The 18,015-nt window shown below is 54.6% G+C and overlaps 1 protein-coding gene and 2 non-coding genes across 19 annotated transcripts in view; all 3 read left to right on the forward strand.

Moving 5' to 3' along the window:
• Nucleotides 1-17,445, forward strand: part of Prrc2b (proline rich coiled-coil 2B) — a 78,322-nt gene extending 60,877 nt beyond the window's left edge. For 10 of the 17 annotated variants that reach the window (XM_046451625.2, XM_046451634.2, XM_046451635.2 and 7 more), the window contains exons 19-32: nucleotides 91-232; nucleotides 1,744-1,826; nucleotides 2,280-2,471; nucleotides 2,600-2,797; nucleotides 3,175-3,261; nucleotides 4,238-4,342; nucleotides 4,464-4,656; nucleotides 5,366-5,463; nucleotides 6,303-6,430; nucleotides 6,880-7,120; nucleotides 9,295-9,450; nucleotides 10,129-10,220; nucleotides 12,169-12,250; nucleotides 13,368-17,445. In XM_046451625.2, the coding sequence (XP_046307581.1) occupies nucleotides 91-232; nucleotides 1,744-1,826; nucleotides 2,280-2,471; nucleotides 2,600-2,797; nucleotides 3,175-3,261; nucleotides 4,238-4,342; nucleotides 4,464-4,656; nucleotides 5,366-5,463; nucleotides 6,303-6,430; nucleotides 6,880-7,120; nucleotides 9,295-9,450; nucleotides 10,129-10,220; nucleotides 12,169-12,250; nucleotides 13,368-13,499 (1,929 nt within the window). In that variant the 3' untranslated portion in view covers nucleotides 13,500-17,445. The remainder of the gene's footprint in view (nucleotides 1-90; nucleotides 233-1,743; nucleotides 1,827-2,279; nucleotides 2,472-2,599; nucleotides 2,798-3,174; nucleotides 3,262-4,237; nucleotides 4,343-4,463; nucleotides 4,657-5,365; nucleotides 5,464-6,302; nucleotides 6,431-6,879; nucleotides 7,121-9,294; nucleotides 9,451-10,128; nucleotides 10,221-12,168; nucleotides 12,251-13,367) is intronic. The other 7 variants (XM_046451629.2, XM_046451632.2, XM_046451638.2 and 4 more) reach the window with 4 other exon arrangements.
• On the forward strand, nucleotides 5,010-5,095 carry LOC124097545 (small nucleolar RNA SNORD62). Its single transcript, XR_006853280.1, has one exon. It is a non-coding gene; the product is annotated as a small nucleolar RNA SNORD62 (small nucleolar RNA).
• Nucleotides 8,720-8,805, forward strand: LOC124097544 (small nucleolar RNA SNORD62). The gene has a single exon (XR_006853279.1). It is a non-coding gene; the product is annotated as a small nucleolar RNA SNORD62 (small nucleolar RNA).
• Nucleotides 17,446-18,015: the final 570 nt, after the last annotated feature.

Genomic DNA, 18,015 nt, shown 5'->3' on the forward strand with positions numbered 1-18,015 from the left:
GTTTGGTTGTCACTGGGATCCTTTTCCTAGGAGAGCTTGTCATTCTTAGGACCTTCTAGGGTAGACTACATCACTCTCTTTTCCCCTTAGGTGCCTGTGAAAGGTCGAGGCCTTTCCTCTCGTATTCCCCCTCGATTTGCTAAAAAACAGAACAACTTGTGCCTGGAACAGGGCGATGTGGCCGTGCCTGGCAGCAGCCTGGGCACTGAGATCTGGGAGACCAGCAGCCAAGGTGAGAGCGTGGAGCCTGCCTCTTCCTCCTGTGCCTTGCTTTTGAGCTGTGAGTGTAGGTGGGGCCTCACTGGCGCTGGGCTCTCTCCTGGGCTCCTCTGCTGAGCCAGTGTTGATGGCCAGCCTAGCACTGCTTGCTTCGGCAGCTCCCAGTTGGGCAAAATTTCACTTGCCTGTGGTGTGGGGAAGAGCAGCATGTTCCACATTCCCAGCAGCCCGGAGCAGGACATCCCACGAGCTGACCCTCAGGAATGTGGGTTGGGCTTATTTGTCAGGTCTAATCATCCTTCATTCTTCCCTGTGGAGAGGAGCGAGTGAGTCCTCCCCAACAGAATGAAAACCCAGAGAGCACCTCCCAGCGCTCTCATGGAAAGGCAGACTTGAGACCACAGAATGTGTTTCCCTAAAAATGTTTGTATTCCAGTAATTTCCACGCCCCCCTCCTTTTTTTTTTTTTTGGTATATGGAATTGCACCCAAGGGTGCCATATCACTGAGCTACACTCCCAGCCCTTAATTTTGAGATGGGCTTTTGCTAAGCTGTGATCCTCCTGCCTCAGCCTCACTGGGCACTGGCATTGCAGGCATCCAGCTTATTTTTATGCAAAGGCTTGCAGAGAGAAGCAACTGGACCACAGCCCCCTGACACACACTCAGGATACTAGGTTCTACACTTTGATTCTCTCATTGTCACTACACAATCTGTCCTTAAGTTCCAGGTAAAATCTTGGTGCCAACACATTGAAGAATAATATTAGTTGATGTTCAGGTCTGATTGAAAGCAAGAACTATCTTTTACTAAGCATTGATAGTGTCAAGTTTAGTACCGTGGATGAATGATAGTTATTACAATATCCATGTAATACCCACCGACCAGATTGCCTGGGCAGCCTTCCCTAGGCAAGAGAGCTGCCGCCTCCCATGAGGTCTCTTCTCCAGGGTTCCATAACATCTCATCAGTTGGTTGGACCAGGGGTCCATGGGCCGTTCAGAGGACCCTGGACCTTAGAATAGATTGTCATGTTCTTGTTTATCAGTGTCCGTGGCACTTGACGGGTCCGCAGAAGGGCCTGTGAGCCAGTACAATCTAGTAATATCCCAGTGTTTAAAGATTTTATAGACACTACCAAATTTAGAAACATGCCAATGTAGAAGTAGTGCTGGAGAATTCAAACAGGTGTGATTTTGAAAAAACACAGTCAGTGAAACCCCAAGAAGCACATTTGCTAGCCTCAGACGGTACTGGGAGACTGGCATGCAGCTGCTTCTGTGTGTCAGACCAGGCACTGGGTGGGTCTGTCATACTGGGCGCTGGGGTGTAGGTGGGTGTGTCCTACCAGGCACTATGGTTGGATGGGTATGACACACTGGTCAGCTGGGGTGGGGTGGGTGCCAAAGGCAGTTCCGGGAACTGGATTTCTGTGAACTCTGATTTCGGAGCCACATACCCATGTCTTCCAGACTGTTTGTCCCTCTCTGATACCCTGACTTTGTGTCCCCCTCCTTGTGGCAGCCCTCCCTGTGCAGGCCGCAGCCAGTGACTCCTGGAGGAAAGCCGTCTCTGCCTTCAGCAGCACTGAGCCCAGCTCCACCGAGGTGCGTGTGCCCTGTGCCTGACCCAAGCTCCGCCCTGTCCATGAACTGCGTGAAGTCTCTAGCTTGCTCTTCGGCCTCGGTCTCTGGTCTGTGTGTGGTGCCTGCATGAACATAGAAGAAGGGGTAACCAGCCCATGCCCCCGGGTAGGGATCCAGAGCGAGGGCCTCCTGAGCTGGTCTTGGTGGTCGCCAGTCTGGTTGGACTGAAATGACCTTGGCAGTATCGCCGAGGACCATGCATCATGTGGTGGTCATGAGCTTGGCAGGGCTGGCGCCTTCATGTGGCTGCATGTGTTTCATGGAGCACTGGAGCAGGTCAGGGCCAAGATCAGGACTGGACTTGAGAGGGCAGGTGGCTGGGGAGGTGTGTCAGTGCCACATGCAAGCTTCCCTTCTGGACACTCGTGTTTTGGAGTTTGGGGACAGATTCTAATCCTTGTGTGCTCCATACAGCAGGGTTTTAAGAGCAGCCAGGGAGACAGCGGTGTTGACTTGAGTGCAGAGTCTCGGGAGTCGTCTGCCACCTCCTCGCAACGCAGCTCCCCATATGGTACTCTGAAGCCAGAGGACATGAGCGGTCCTGGCCTGGCAGAATCCAAGGCCGACAGCCACAAGGAGCAGGCTCAGAAGCAATCTGAGCAAAAGGTAACCTGGAAGTCCCCTTCATGGTGGCCAGGTCCTGGGTGAAAGGAGCCGTTGTCATGTCTTCCCTGACACCCGGGCATGGGGAAGGTAAAGATTGTATATCTCAGCCTTTCTGCTCTCCCATCAAGGACTCAGAACAAGGCTCAGGACAGAGCAAGGAGCACAGACCAGGACCCATCGGCAATGAACGTTCTCTGAAAAACAGAAAGGGCTCAGAGGGGACTGAGCGGCTGCAAGGGACAGTTGTCCCACCTGTTAATGGGGTAGAGATTCACGTGGACTCCGTGCTGCCTGTGCCACCCATTGAATTTGGAGTCAGTCCAAAAGTGAGACTTGATTTGACTTTTTTTTCTTGGTATTTGGAAAGTGGGGGCTTAGGGCTGTTCCCTAGAAAGCAAGACGATGGAAGCGGAACAGCACTGCACTGGGAAGAATGCTGGTATGCAGTCAGGGAGCTGAGGCAGGGGCTCTTGACTTGCCACATAGATGGCTTTACTGACACCATCCAGGCCTCCCAGGTCAGCAGTGGACAGGGAGAGGAGTCAGGGTGGCTCCCTTTCTCCAGTGTGTTCATGTATGGTTCTGGTGAATGCTGCTTAGTGGGTGTTTTGAGTCACCAAAACTGGATTGCATTCATGTGTGCCTCTGGAGTAGGGCAAGCCAGAACGAGTTAAGTAGCCATGTGCCATTTTTTTTTTTCCAGGACTCTGATTTCAGCTTGCCACCTGGTTCTGCCTCTAGTCCTGCAGGGAATGCAGTGGTCAAACTTCAGGATGCCTTGGCTAGCAATGTAAGTCTCTGCTTCTCTTCCAGCCCCAGTGTTGAGCCACTGTGTAGGCCACAGGCACATGATCACTTGGGCTGGAGTCCACTCTCTTTACAGTGCCTCTGTATTGTGACTTTCCAGTAGGAGCAATGTCATTCCTAAGTTCCAGGTTATCTGGCTTTCTTTAGATTCCCATCTTCCTGTGTGCCAGATGTGTCCAAGACTGGTGCAGACCATCTTTTAGTAGCCATGGGGGAATGGAGGTAAAGCAGGAGTGTCCTCCTGGAGGCCCATCCTCCCCACCTGAGGGTCCCTGAGTCTGTGTGTTTGATGCAGTAGACCTTCTGCCTCTCCAGCCTGCACTTGGGAGCAGGGAGTTGTGGCTCTGTAGACTGTTCCACACTGGCCGTGTGCTGACCTCTCTGTCCACTTGTCCCTCCCTGCAGGGTGGGAGGGTACTCAAACATCTGCTGAACAACTGGGGATTGCTGGGGCAGCATCCCCAGGTTTCATGGGAGATCAGTGCCGCAGAACGTTGACAGACATTGAACAAAAAAAATTCTGTGGTTACATGGGTTTGAACTGCTAAGCTAACCGGATTTTAATACTTTGAGCTTTCCCAAATTGCTATGATATGGGACACTGGGCTCTACCGGAGGCTTTAGCCTATATTAACAGGGACATGCTTCTCCATTTCCTGAAGGGCTCTGTGACAGGCACAGCCTTTCCCTGTCCTGACTTAGGCATCTCCCGTCCAGGTGGCACGTATACTTGCCTACTGGTAGCCAGTCCATTTTTTCTCTTGCTGGGATACAGCTCTTATGTCAAGGGCTCCGTGGAACATGGGTGTGGAGGGGACTCGCTACAGATTGTTTTTGAGGAAATGACGTCTCAGGGAGATAGGCCGTGGTCTCAGGCACATGTGGCCAAACCTGAAGACTGCTGGCTACCTCGCTTCCTCAGCTCCTTGTTCCATGGTCTCCTTTCTCCCCATCTCCAGGCAGGGTTGACACAGAGCATTCCCATCCTCCGGCGAGATCATCATATCCAGAGGGCCATTGGCCTCTCCCCAATGTCCTTCCCCACTGCTGATCTCACACTGAAGGTAACACCATCCCTGCACTGGGAGGAGGGAGGAGCCCCTGGCACCCTGTGGCTTAGATTGCCATTGTCCCCTGCTGTCCCTGGTAGTAATTTGCGCCCCTTCCCTCCCCTTGCTTTCAAAGATGGAGTCTGCACGGAAGGCTTGGGAAAACTCCCCCAGTTTGCCAGAGCAGAGCTCTCCAGGGGGTGCTAGCTCGGGCATCCAGCCTCCGTCCTCGGTGGGCGCCTCCAGCGGGGTCAACTACAGCTCCTTTGGTGGAGTATCCATGCCACCCATGCCTGTGGCCTCTGTAGCCCCTTCTGCTTCGATGCCAGGTATTATGTCCCCTGAGCCAGGCTCAGAAGCCTTCTCCATTCATGATTAAGCAAAGCGCTGGATGAATAGCCCGAGCACATCCCTGTCCAGTGCCTGCTGTGCCACCTCTGCCCGGGAGCAGCAGAGCAGCGCACCTCCCTGGGCCACAGCTTGTCCCTCTGGAGAGTGGGCTGGTGATGACGCTCCAGAGAGTAGCCATGCCCATGAAGCAAGGGTGTCTCTGGAAGGTGCTTGGTACCAGCTGAGCCCTCCATTGGTGGTAGCTGTTTTTATCTTTACTGTCGCCATCCTTGTCACTGTGTTGTGGCCCCAAGGGAGAACAGTGGGGATTTTGAGGAACCAGCTGCCAAAGTCTCAGTGATGTAATTCCAATAGATCCTTCTGACCCTCCACTGTGGACTCGATAGCAGGAGGATGAAGAGGACAGTGACTGAGAGACCAGGGCAGCTGTATTCAACAGCCCTCCCAAGGGTCTGCAGCAGTTGGTGGGTGATGGTTGTAAAAGGTGGGCCACAGCCCACTGCCCTGCTCAGGTCCTGCTGCTGAGCCCCCAGGTGTGTGCTGCAGCACAGAAGGGAGCAGCCTCCACCTGCTCACACCCTCACTCCCAGAGTCTGCTGGGAAGCGGGACATGTGCAGTATCTCCCTAAAGGATACTCAGCAACAGGAGACTTGATCATTCTCTCCTCCCTTGGATTCTGTTTCCAGGCAACCACCTCCCGCCTCTGTACTTGGACGGTCATGTGTTTGCAAGTCAGCCCCGGCTGGTTCCTCAAACCATACCTCAGCAGCAGAGTTACCAGCAGGTGAGGATGGCAGGACAGGCGGCTGGACAGGGAGGTGCAGCAGCAGCACAGCCACTGCTGCGTTCACTTCCTCATTGTCCCGTTTCCTGTGTCCCCTGTGTGATGCCTAGCACCTGGCACGTCATGACACCTAGAGAATTTGTTGGATGAGGAGGACCAAGTAAATGCTCCAGCCTTGCTTGACGTTCCTTCCCGCAGTCTTCCTCCCTTAGTCCTAGCTGGGAATTAGCTAAGGGCAGGGCCTAGGTCCCCAGCCATGGAGATATTGGAGGAGGTAGTTTTGGAACAGGCAGATATTTGGTTTTGTGCAGGATTGATATATTTTCTGTGCTGTAAGGGAGTGATTTTGGAGTCTCCCTCTGAAAGCTGGTGCTGGGCCTTCAGATAGCCCCAGCCCATGTGCCTGCATCCCCTCTCCCACTTCCACATGGCTGTGGATGTTCCCAGTGCAGATTCAGGGTCAGGACAGAGGATGTGGCTAGTCTTCAACTCTTCCTTGAAACGTATCCCTAGTTCTCTAGTGAAGTGTGGGTTGGTCTTTCCATAACTGGATCACACTGCATGTGTCCTTCTCTTGCCCGGCCTTGTTTCTGCAGCTGTCCTCCATGAGTACACATAGCTAGGGTTTCTTTCTGTTGCTGTTACAAACTGCCAGTGCAGAGGTAGACCATGGCTTGCCTTCACTACCAGGTTTTTGCTTTTGGTTTTTCCCTAGGAGCAGGGGAGGCAGGCAGGGTGTTTAGGGCAGGTGCATTTAGGGCAGAGTGGAGGGGCCAGGGTGTGAGCAGGGGTGCCACTTTGGAGGGCATTGGTGGTTACTACCTGGCTCCTGTTCACAGGCTGCCGCTGCCCAGCAAATCCCCATCTCTCTGCACACGTCTCTGCAGGCTCAGGCTCAGCTTGGACTGCGGGGCGGGCTTCCCGTCTCCCAGTCTCAGGAGATCTTCAGTTCTTTGCAGCCCTTCAGGTGAGCTCACATGTAGACTACTCCTAGCCTGGGCTTCAGACTGTCCCATTCCTTTGCTCTGTGACTATAGGTGTCCTCTGCTTTGGGCTTGGGAGGCAGAGGGGATGCTCTTGTTCCCTTTGCAGGCCAGCGCTGTGCTCTAGGGGGCTGTGGGCCTCGTGTTCCCTTTCCTTCTCATCCTGCCTCCTGCTTCCTCACTAAGCCTGTTACCTTGTGTTTTGGGTGTTATTAGGTGTTTCTGGCCTGGCACAGCCTTGACGTGTCTGTCTGTGTAACCCAGTGATGCTCACAGTGGCCCCTAGACCATTAGCATCAGGCCCACCTGGACCTGAATTGCTGGAGGAGCAGGATCTGTGCTTCAGTGGGTGCTGGAGATGCTGAGGCTTGCCTACGTTGGTGACCCCCTGGTGTGCTCATCCACTGATCCTGGCATCTTCTGGCTTTTGCAGGTCTCAGGTGTACATGCACCCCAGCCTGTCACCACCCAGCACCATGATCCTCTCTGGGGGCACGGCCTTGAAGGCTCCATACTCAGCATTCCCAGGCATGCAGCCTTTAGAGATGGTGAAGCCCCAGTCCGGCTCACCCTACCAGCCCCTGAATGGAAACCAGGCCCTGGTCTACGAGGGCCAGCTTGGCCAGGCTGCTGGACTGGGCGCCTCCCAGATGTTGGACTCCCAGCTGCCACAGGTCAGTTCACTCGCTCCCTGGCATCTTCTGGCTTTTGCAGACTTTCCCAGGCACTAGGCCTCCTTCTTTTACGACCTTCCCCTACCCTCCTAACTGCCTCTGTGTGTGCTGACTTGTGACAGTCCTCAGTGGCTAGAACGTGGCCTCTTCTGAGCGGTCCCATTGCCATTTTATTCTGAGACCCAGCTATCCTGAGAGCACTGCTTCCTCTCCCCATCCCCGCGCTCTGACGTGGAAGTTGGGATGCAGCCTCTTTGCCCCTACCTGCTCCTTGAAGCCCCACCCTAGAATGTGCCCTACTCAGCCTCCACGCACGCGAGCTTCCCATTACCAAATCCCATGTGGGAGTGGAGGTCTTCTCCCCTGACCTCTGGGCAGTGCCCGGCACCTTGGAGGGCCGCTCCCTTCCTGTGGCCCTGGCTTTGCAGTCTATCCTGTCCACTGCGGCATCTGCTTGTCCATACTCGCATCCAGACTTGGGCATTACCGTAGCTGTGTGTCTTCCCTGACCTCAAGTGCAAGGCTCCGGTGCAGCTATCACTGCTGACCTTTCTGCCTCTGTCCTTCCAGTGATCCAGCTGCAAGTCCTTCACCTCCCTCCCTCCTCTTCACTTCCTCCCTCCTGGCAGGCCCTCGGAGCCGCTCGGCACTCTGCACTCGCGCTGTCTCCTGGGGGCCACCACGCTGCTAGCAGCCATTTCAGATTCACTATTTTTTCCTTGTTGCTTCCTACCCACTGTGGCCTTGCTTTCTGTGTCACCAAGGAAACAGGACAATGACAGCCCATGGCCACATCTCCCTGCCTATATGCCACTGGAACGTGAGAGAGGCCTCACTCTCCCACTCAGGGCCACTCTTACAAGTCCCCTGAACCTTGTGCATTCTGGATCTCTATCACTGAGCTCCATCCCCAGTCCCTGGTCATCCCATCACGGCATTTTACCCAGTGGTCACACTGTCCCTCAAATCACATTCTGCAGTCAGGCCTCAGGGTGCCTGGTTTTCCTTCTGCCTCCTCAAACCCTTTCTTGCCTCTCCTTTGCTCACACCACCCAAGTCTGTAACACTGGGCATGCCCATGGGCCCTGTCTCTGGGCCACTTTCTGGTCCCATGGCTCTAAGTCCATGTGCTGGTCACTTTGTCATTCATTTCTTTGCCCCAGAGTCACCCACGGACTGGAATTTCATATGCAGTGCCTGGCCAGCACCTCTGCTTTCATGTCTCTGCCATGTCCCACTTACTGTGGCCAGACAGGAACTTCCTCCCGGTCCTGCTGCTGGTCCACTTTCCACCATACTTGTTCCTGCCACCCCTGCTGACCGCTGTGATCCAGCAGGTCCTGATGGCTCTGTCTTTAGGAAGAATTCAGTTTCCACCTGTTCATTAACCCCACCCATAGGCTCTGCGGGAGCTCTTCTTGCACTGCCAGCTTCTGCCCTCTAGGCCTTCCGGCCAGGTGTTCATGCAGCAGCAGGACAGTCCTTCAAGTACACAGTCAGATTGCACGACACCAAGGCAGTGTCCTGAAGCTGTCCAATTGTCCTCGCCTGTTGTGCTCCAAGCGGGAGCTTGGCACTTTGAGGCTGTGGCGCCACAAGCCTCAGTGATGTAATTCCAATAGATCCTTCTGACCCTCCACTGTGGACTCAACAGCAGGGAGATGAAGAGAACAGTGACTGAGAGGCAAAATGTGGGCCACCCCGTCCTCCTGCCCTGGGAGTTTCCAGGCCACCCCTCTAGGTCTTGTTTTCTACCAGCATTGATGCAAGACAGGTGCCACACCGAGAAAGCTGCACTTCTTGGGCAGCCCTCACCTCCGGGGCATGCTTGGCCTTGCTCCCTAAGCAGCCTTCCCGATGTCCCCACTCATCTTCTTCCCACCCCTCTGTGGCACATGTGCACACACACAGCTGGTACATGCACATAGGTCCTGCTGCCTCCGCTGTGTGCTCAGCCGCTGGCAGCCATGTCCAGTGAACCTCTACACTGTCCTGTCCTGCCCCTGCCATGTTTGAGGGTGCCCTGTGGCTCCCCCACACCTTATATGGAGTGAGAACTGAAGGTACGCATAGCCCTTTGCTCAGGAACAGAGGAGACACACAAGCATCATTGATAAGTACGGTCTGCACACGTGCTTACCCTCTGTTCCTTTTTGTGACCTGTTGCCCAACAGCTGACCATGCCACTGCCTCGGTATGGCTCCGGGCAGCAACCACTCATCCTGCCACAGTCCATCCAGCTGCCACCAGGGCAGAGCCTCTCTGTCGGGGCCCCCCGAAGGATTCCTCCACCTGGGTCCCAGCCACCAGTCTTGAACACCAGCAGAGAGGTAAAGGTGTACCCCCTCCACCTGTGATCCTGGGGAAAGGGATTTGGTTAGCCCTTCCCAGTTAGCTGAGGACCACTGAGGTGGGAAGTGCTAGAGGATTGGGGTGCAGGCTCTGGGTCTCCCTAGACAAGTTTTCCTGTGCCTTGAAGTGTTTGAATTCTAAACATCAGGAACTCCTTCGTTTATGTGTAAGCCATTAATAAAAATAAGCTTGGGCATGTTTGAGACTGGCAAGACAGGAAGGAACATTCACGCGACCAATGAATGCCCCAGTTGAATGCCTGAGGACCCTCCGGTGGAGCCACAGCAGATACAAGTCCTGGAGATTCTGACTGAGTGTGTCCAGGGTCAAGGGTTAGGAGTCTGTGTTCCTCACTGCCCGTCCTGCTCTGGCTCTGCTGGGATGATACCTGAGTGATGCTCCTGGCATGGATGGCTGGTTTCCTCAGGTTGTGCACAAGTAGCTCTCCTGAGCCTCTTTTAAAAGACGTTGAAATGTCCCTCCTCCTGAGAAGAAGCCCTCTTTGGGCCTGGATTAGAATGGAGGGGCTGCAGATTCCCTACAGGGCACTGCTGGAAATCTCATGACCCTCGCTAGCTCCGCCCAGGGGGTTCACCAAGGGCCAGGCTGTCTCTGTGGTCATCAAATGACAGCTTGTTGCTTCTTGGCCTCTCTAGTCCTCTCAGATGGAGCTGAAAGGCTTCCACTTTGCCGACAGTAAACAGAATGTTCCCACAGGAGGCTCCGTATCGTCACCACAGACCTACAGGTAAAGACATGCCCTGGGGGCTGGGGACTGAGTAGCTGAGGAAGCTGTAGACCTGACTCAGTGGCTCTAAAGAGGCTGTGAGCCCAGGGAGAGCAGTGCAAGAGCACTGAGGCCTGGTCCTCCAAGTCCCCAGGACGTACTTGTTAACCATGGGGAATGGGGAGACTGCATTTTAGTCATCAGAATGAGGATCTGGACTGGGTGTTTTCTGGAAGGCTAGGAAAGGAACAGCCCTTCCCAGGGCCTCTCCCATCTGCATTCGCCCTCTTCCCCTGCCACATGACACTTGATTGTGGGGTCGCGCGGCCCTCCCCTGCAGTCTACAAACTGGTGCCTGCTTTTCGCCTCCTCGGCATCTGTCCCTGCCTCCATTGATTGTCCCAGTCCCCTCAATTTGGAGGCTGCTCTGTTGGATCATGGCTAAGCACCTCTCGCCCATGTGGGGTTGGGAAGGCAGCTCTGGCCTTGGGCCACACAGACGTGTATGGCCAACTCTTGTTCCATGAGGGGTTTCCTGGAGCTCCCTTGTATTCGCAGAGTGGGACAGACACACATGACCTGCAGCATTCTGCTCTAGCACCAGGAGGTCACCCCACCAACATGTGCCCTGCGGGGCGGGTCCCACGGCTTGGACCTTCTCTTGCGGTCATTCTGGCCGGTGCTCCGGTGTGTCAGGCTGGGCTTCCTCCGTCTCATCGATCCACACTTCCAACCTCATTTCCAAAGAGATTTCATGAATTTTTTCCTCATTCATCTTCGTTTCTGTTCCTCCCGCTGTCTTGGCTTCGTGTTTGTGTGTCGGTATGTCTTGTTTTCCTACCATCACCTGTCACGTAGGCCAACACAGAACAGAAGCATGACCTGGAGGGGAGGAAGGAAGCCTCAAGTGGGCACACAGGCTGTAGGCCCCCCACTGCCACAGGCACGCAAGCAGCATCTGGCTGCAGAGCAGTCCCCAAGGAGCACAGAGCAGGGCAGAAGCTGGAGTGACAGGCAACCTGTGCACACGGTTATGGGAAGGGCAGCATCTTGCGCGGGAGGGTTGGTTCAGTGGGCGCTCTGTGTCCACAGACAGGGCAGTGGTTGGAGTACTTTTAAGTAATCTACAGGTGACAAAGTATACAGGAGGGAGCTGGGTTGTGGCTCACTGTATAATGCCCTGGGTTCAGTCACCAGCACCAAAAAAAGTCTGTGGGCAGATGTGCATGTGTTATATGTACACACACTGCTGCATGTGAGGGACTTGCCATCTGCAATTTTGGTATTTGCAGGGGTCACTGAGGGTCGGGGAGTTATTATAATTTTATAGAGCCATGGTCCCCAAAGTCTTCTGGAAATGGCACTGCTGAGACATGCCCTTCAGAAGAGGGACTGTGGTCAGCACCTGGCTGTCTGGACCAGAGGTGGAGTCCAGGGCACAGAGCCTCAACAGCCCCACCTCATCCTGTTGACCTGTGCTGTGCACCTGTTAAGCCCTTTGACCACAGAACCTCATTAACATCCCTGGCACTGGTGGTCAGTGGAATACTGTACATTACTGTGCCTCTCATCCCCAACAAAATGAGGACTAGAAAAAACTCAGCACAATTCTGGTTGGATTAGGTTTATAGACCTTTTTTTGTCTGGGACACTGCATCATGTTGGCCCAGACCCTCCAAACTCTACAAGATGGTCAGTGTCCATCTGTCTGTAGCAGCAGCTTGGGCCCCACCTCTCCTCTCCTGGGTGCATCTCCTGAAGTGCCAGGGTGGACAGTGACAACCACCCCTTCCCCTTTCTGCATTCTTGGCTGTCTCTAGTCTGGTTTCCATCTGAGAGGGCTCCAGCTGCCCGAGTGCGTGCTCTGGCCAGAGGGCCCTTCCTTGCTCGTTGCTCTCCCTGGGCTAGGCTTGGACTCATTTCTGTGGTGACACGTGTGTATTCTCACCCCTGCCTTTGGTTTTTTCAGGCCTAGCTCTGCTAGCCCCAGTGGGAAGCCCTCTGGATCAGCAGTTAACATGGGCTCTGTGCAGGGACACTACGTTCAACAGGTAGAAGATGGCTTTCCAGACCCTGCAGCTGGACACTTAGGCCTGTCTCCCAGCGCCAGAGGAGAGGGGACTATTCAACCCATGAGTGCTCCTTTTATGAGGAGAACATGCCCTCACGGTTAGAGCTGGGCAGCCTAGCTGGCGAAGGCATTTCTCCTCCTGAGGGCATCTGGATCCTTCCTTTCCTGCAGAGAAGGGAGGATTCCTGGTTCCTCAGAGGAGGAGACACCTGATGGTGGACTTCCCTAGCACTCGGGGCTATGACGGCGCTGGGGAGAGCCGGCCAGGTCTGCGGGTTAGCGCTAGAAGCCGGGTGTGCGCATGCTAGCTCTAGCAGTGGAGTCTCGCTGGTCTTGCTGGGTGGGCTCGCAGACAGGTCGCACTCTATTCTAATGAGGCTCTTTCAGCGTCTTCCTACAGGCCCTCTTCTTTCCCTCCTCTGAAGTGTCTCGGGCTCCAGAGCTCGGGACCTCGGTCCTGGGTTTTAGTAAGTCAGCATTTCTGGCTGGTGGGAGTCGGAGGACAAGGCTGTCATTTTCCACCTCCTTCAGGCTCCCCTGGGGGTCACTGCTTGAATCCTGTGGACCAAGCTTCTAAAGCCTTCTCCCAGAGTTCAGACCACTGGGTGGTTGCTGCGGGACACCCTCTGCTGTGCGCAGCTGCAGACTAGTGGAGCCTGAATGGGAATCTCAGGGTCCAGCTGAGTCCCGGGGGAAGGTCTGACTGAATCACAAAGATCTGGGAGAACCAAGTCCCCCGAGGAGTGCTGGGGGCCCCAAGGCCTGTGGGGCATGGGGTGCACTATTTGAAAAAGTTTTCTCGGTCAGACTTGGACCAGAATGCGCCACCCTGAGATGTACCCTCACCAAGTTCTTTGTGGAGGACCCTGTGTCTTCTGCCTCTCCCAGTCTCTGCACTCAGTGCCCATGGGGTGGGAGGAAGGCAGTCACGTGCTGGGATCCTTCCTAGGAGAGTGACTTCTATGTCTGGCCCTTCAGCAAGGGATGGACAACTCAGGGGGCTTTTCTTTGTGTCTCAAGAGCAGGAATAGAGGGAGCTGTCTAGTAGGTGCTTCTGCAATGTGGTCACTTTCTTTTTCACATTCATGTGTCCAAAGGCAAAACGAGTGGATGAGAAGCCCAGCCTGGGAGCCGTGAAGCTGCAGGAGGCCCCCTCAGCTGCCCCCCAGATGAAGAGAACCGGAGCAATCAAGCCTCGGGCAGTCAAAGTGGAGGAGAGTAAAGCCTGAAGGTGCCTGGCCACAGCCTCGCCTCACCCTGACGGGGACAGTGCCACCATCTAGCCTGGGCCACCACCACTCGGAACCTCGCCGGACCCACCGTCCGAGCACCTGGCCCAGACTGAGAGCTCTGCTCCTGCCCACTCCTCCCACTCCTCCCTCTCCTGGAAGCTCATGCAGCCAGCTCGCACTGTGGACGTGTGGCGCCGACCTGCTTGCTTTGACATAAAAGAGCAAAGGCTCCCTCCCTCCTGCCCCTCCTCCCCACTGTGGAGTGAGTCACCTCTGTGCAGTGCAGACCCGCCTGTCCAGTCCCCAGGCAGTGGCTGGCGGCTGGGTCTTTCTAGCCAGAGGCTTTTTGTTTTAAAAAGCAGCTAAGGTTTTTACAAAGGGGAAAGGAAAACAAAACGCCAGCTACGTCTGTATAGCTGAACTTTTATACGGTCCTCACTGTCCTCTCTGCCCCTCTGCTGTCCCCAGTGGTCTCCTCTTACCTCTGTCCTGTTTGATGCGTCGCTGCGATACCTTAAGAGATGCCTCTTAAGAATGTGCCCCATGGTCAGCCTTCGGGGTCACTGAGGTACCATTGTTGAGTGCTCCAGTGTCAGCTCCCGCTTTGGCGGTGAGGTGAGTGGGGCAGCAGGTAGGTCAGCATCTCCACTGGGCCCAGCCCCAGGCCGGGAGTCGATGACATTCTAGCTTAAGAATTACGTGGCATTTCTGTCTTGGGCTCTTATGAAGCCAGTGGACACAATGACTATTGGGCACCAGAGGTGAACCTTGGTCATCAATGTCGTTGTCCAGATCGGCTGGGATGGCGTGAGCCGATGCTCCGTGGGTCCTGTCTGTGCTGTGCTTCCCAGGCCCCATACCCCCTTGGGCTCTGCTTCCACTCACCATCCCATCCCCCGCCTTCTACAACCTGTCATTTCCCTTTCTCCTTTTGCAGAGCCTGCTGCGCTCTCTGGATCCCAGTCCCTCCACCCACATACAGCGCACACAGCTCGTCATTAAAGCCACAGGCACATAAGACAGCTGCCCCTTGGGGTCTGCAAAGGCGTGTTTCCTAGATGAGGCTATAAGGATTTTTCCTCTCCCTGTGCTTCAGTCCAGCAGCAGATCCCTGTTGTTAGCATGCAGGAGCCCGAGCTAAGCAGCAGGTGTCAGCGTCACTCATCCTACAGCCTGCCAGCCAGGCAGGGTCAAGGTGAAGGTGGGCTATGGGGCTGGCCATGGTTCTGAAGCAGCCAGGGCAGCCTACCCAAAAGGACAGCATCTTCTGTCTGGAGAGCTGCCCCTCACCAAAGATGTGGGCCCCTGCATGCTGGGCTTTCTGCTTTCCAATCAGCCCAGACTCCATCATTCCCAGGAAGGTAAAGGGGGTAATTTCAGTTTCTCAAATGCTATGCAGGGTCCCTAACCAGCCATCCACCCGCAGGAGCCACTGCCTGTCCCAGAGTGTGCCACATAGGAAGGGCTGCCACGTGCCTGTGCAGCTGGCCCTTGGTGTCCCTGTGTGCGACAGCTGCGGGAGCTGGAGGTACTGCGCTATCTCCAGCAGAGCCTGGCCCCTGCTGTTGTAATTGGGCTCAGCCTTCCTTCCCCTGCCAGCAGCGCTCACTGCACATCATCCTTGGTGGCATCTGGGGAGAGCAGTCACTGCTCCACCTCAAGCCCTTGGCACCCCCCCCCCCTTGCCTCCACCCCCAGACCTTACTGGCTGGGCTTGTCTTCATCCTTTCTCTTCTGTCCCTTCTCTAACGGCTGCCTGCCTGGAGTCTGCAGCCCTGGCCTGCCCTGTCCTTCATCTGCTCCCAACCCCCCACGTCTCTGGTCACTGTTCCTGTGATGAGTCTTCTGCCCCTGCCCACTGCCTCCACTGCCAAGCCGCCCCTTGATGAGTCTGGGCCAGCCAGAGCACACGCAACCACCTCTGCCTGTCCACCTTACAAATGCCAGACCCGCTCACCTAATGCCAATGTGCATTATGTGTCAAAAGGAACAAAAAATTTCTCATTTCAAAATTCAACAGAACAGTCGTGGATGCTGTTAAAAATGCAAGATGTCCCTTCAGGTGAACCTGCCACAGAATGACAGTACTTCCTGTTTGAGGAAAAGTAGGTCACCCATTCTCAACCTTCTCTCACCCTGTCTCCCTCCTTCCCTGCCTCCCACCCCAAATAAAGACAAGAGACACTAGAATTTATTTATATGTATTGATGTTGTAGGTCTAGGTGAAAAGAAGTAAAATGTTCCACTGCTCTATTTATATATAATGTCTGAATTATTCTGTGCAGGAAAGGCCAGGAAATTGCATGTGAAGTTTGGTGCGTTTGCCACCTCTGTGACCTCAGCTGTGGGCTCTTCCCCCAAGTGCAGATCTTCAATTCAACTCCGGCAGAGGGCAGGCCTCGGCCTCCCCACCTCCCAGCCCCTCTGTGTTCTGATTAAATGCAGTTTTTAGTGCAGCTTTTTAAGGTGCAATATCTTTCTTCCTTTCACGTGGTTTTAGGGCCAATCTCAAGGTAATAGGACTTGGCATCTTATTTTGGTTTCAAACCCCCATTCTCAGATACATACAGAAGTTTCTGCCAGGGCATCCTGGCCTTCAGTGGGAACAGGAGAAGGCCAGCACTCCTTTGCTACTGTTGAATTGGCCGAGGGGCAGTGTAAGATCCTCTCACCAGTCAACTCCTGATGCTGGCAGTTTTGGCCAGACCACTGATGGTACAGCCTGTCGCTCGACCTCCAGGGACTTTGTAGTATTGGTTCTCTGCTGACCACTCAGTGAATTGAAATTCAAGGGTAGGGTGTCTGAAATGCAGTGTCCACCCACTGAGGGCTGGTTTCTTAACTGTTAGCTTCCCGTACATAGTTCACATTGTTTTCAAACTTGGAGTTCACAGAACACTCTGGCTCTAGTTTTCTTAAGGGAGAATAAAGGAAGACTTTATTTCACATTCAGAAAAGGTTGAGTCCAGAGCTCTGGTCATTCCAGCTGCTTCTAGTGATATCTGGGTGACATGTTAAATACTGACGTTCCCTCCAGTCTTCTGATCTGCCTTCCACAGTCAGGGAGGAAGTTAGACACACTCAGCGACCAGGAGGCAGGCATCTGCTCCGGTGCAGTGTCAGCAGCTCTGACAAAGGCCCTCCCCTGAGGACTGCTGGGCCGCCCTCTGCCAAGTGGCTGCCTTTGCCTCAAATCTTTTTTGTCCCTTCTCACTTGCAGGGCAAACCTGGGTTACAGGGTCTGTTGGAAATGACCTCACCGTGTTCTGTGATGAATGGGAAACTTCCAAAAACCCAGCCCTCTGAATGTGAGCTGGACCTGAACAAGAAGGCCATCTGGGCAGGAGTGGCTGGGTGTTGGAGACAGACGCTGTTACACAGCCATGCTCCTCACCCAGCCACCCGCACAGCTGGCTAGTGACTTAGGGCATGAGACCTGCCTTTCACCCTTTCTCCGCCCATTTGGTAGCCTCCAAGATGGCAGCAGCATTCTTAGGACCCTGTGTAAAAGCTCTGTGCAGGCGACCTTCTTTCACTGTTTAAAGGGGATCCTGTACTTTGGACCTCATGCCTTGGGTAGTAAAAAGGATCTGGGGGTTTGCTGCTTTGCTTTTGAGAGGGTTATGTTTTGGTTTTGTTTCCTTTTGCTTTATTTTGGCCTTCCTCTCTCGTCTTTTCGTGTAGACCAGATATTTGAAAGGGCAGACGATGGCTCACGGGTCTGTGCAGCTTGTTTATATGTGATGTGGGGAAACCATTACTTGGACGGGAAATGGCATCGTGGACTCACCCGGCCGTGCTGGACGCTCACCCTCCCTCCCCTCCAGTTCAGTACCTGTTGTTTCTCCTTTCAAATATGTGATTGTACTAGCTCTTTCCGTATGAAAGACTCTCCTTATTTAAATAAAAAAAGGAAAAAAATAAAGCTGGACATGCTTTCTCAGGTTGTGTGTCCCTTGTTTTTCACTCTGACTGGAGGCCTCTGCAGATGGAAGCTGCTTGTCTTACAGCTCACTCGGACACCAGGAGCGCTGAGATGCCTGAGCACCGCCAGCAGAGAGGACCAACACAGCACGCTGCCCCGGGCAGCACCTGGCCGCCCCCACCACTTCCCAGGAGGGCACCCCCCTGTGCACACCTCCTCTGCCAGCCTCCCCCAACTGATGAGGGGCAGCATGTGGCTGCCACTCCGCAGACCTTTTGCAGAAAAGTCGTCAAGGACTAGGCTCGTTTGGGGTGGGGAAAAAGCAAGCCTGGTCCCGGGCAATGAAGGGTCAAAAGCAGATTGGGGCTCAGGCAGTGCGGCTCAATTCTGCCATCACCTGTCTGTGTGGCCTTGGGAAACACACCCAGCGTCACCTTCCTTACCCTGAAGCGCGGGTCCTGCTGGGTGAGGTGGTGGTGCCCACCTGCATTCCCACCGCTCGAGGATCAAAGGCGAACGGCCAGGGCTGGGCCCTGGCTGGGGGTGAGAGCGCCGCCTGGCACGTGGGAGGCACGGGCTCCACCCTCA

Source organism: Marmota monax, unplaced genomic scaffold (genome assembly GCF_021218885.2).
Source record: "Marmota monax isolate L192 unplaced genomic scaffold, Marmota_monax_Labrador192_F-V1.1 WCK01_AAM20220418_F8-fsc00020, whole genome shotgun sequence".
Classification (NCBI taxonomy): domain Eukaryota; kingdom Metazoa; phylum Chordata; class Mammalia; order Rodentia; family Sciuridae; genus Marmota; species Marmota monax.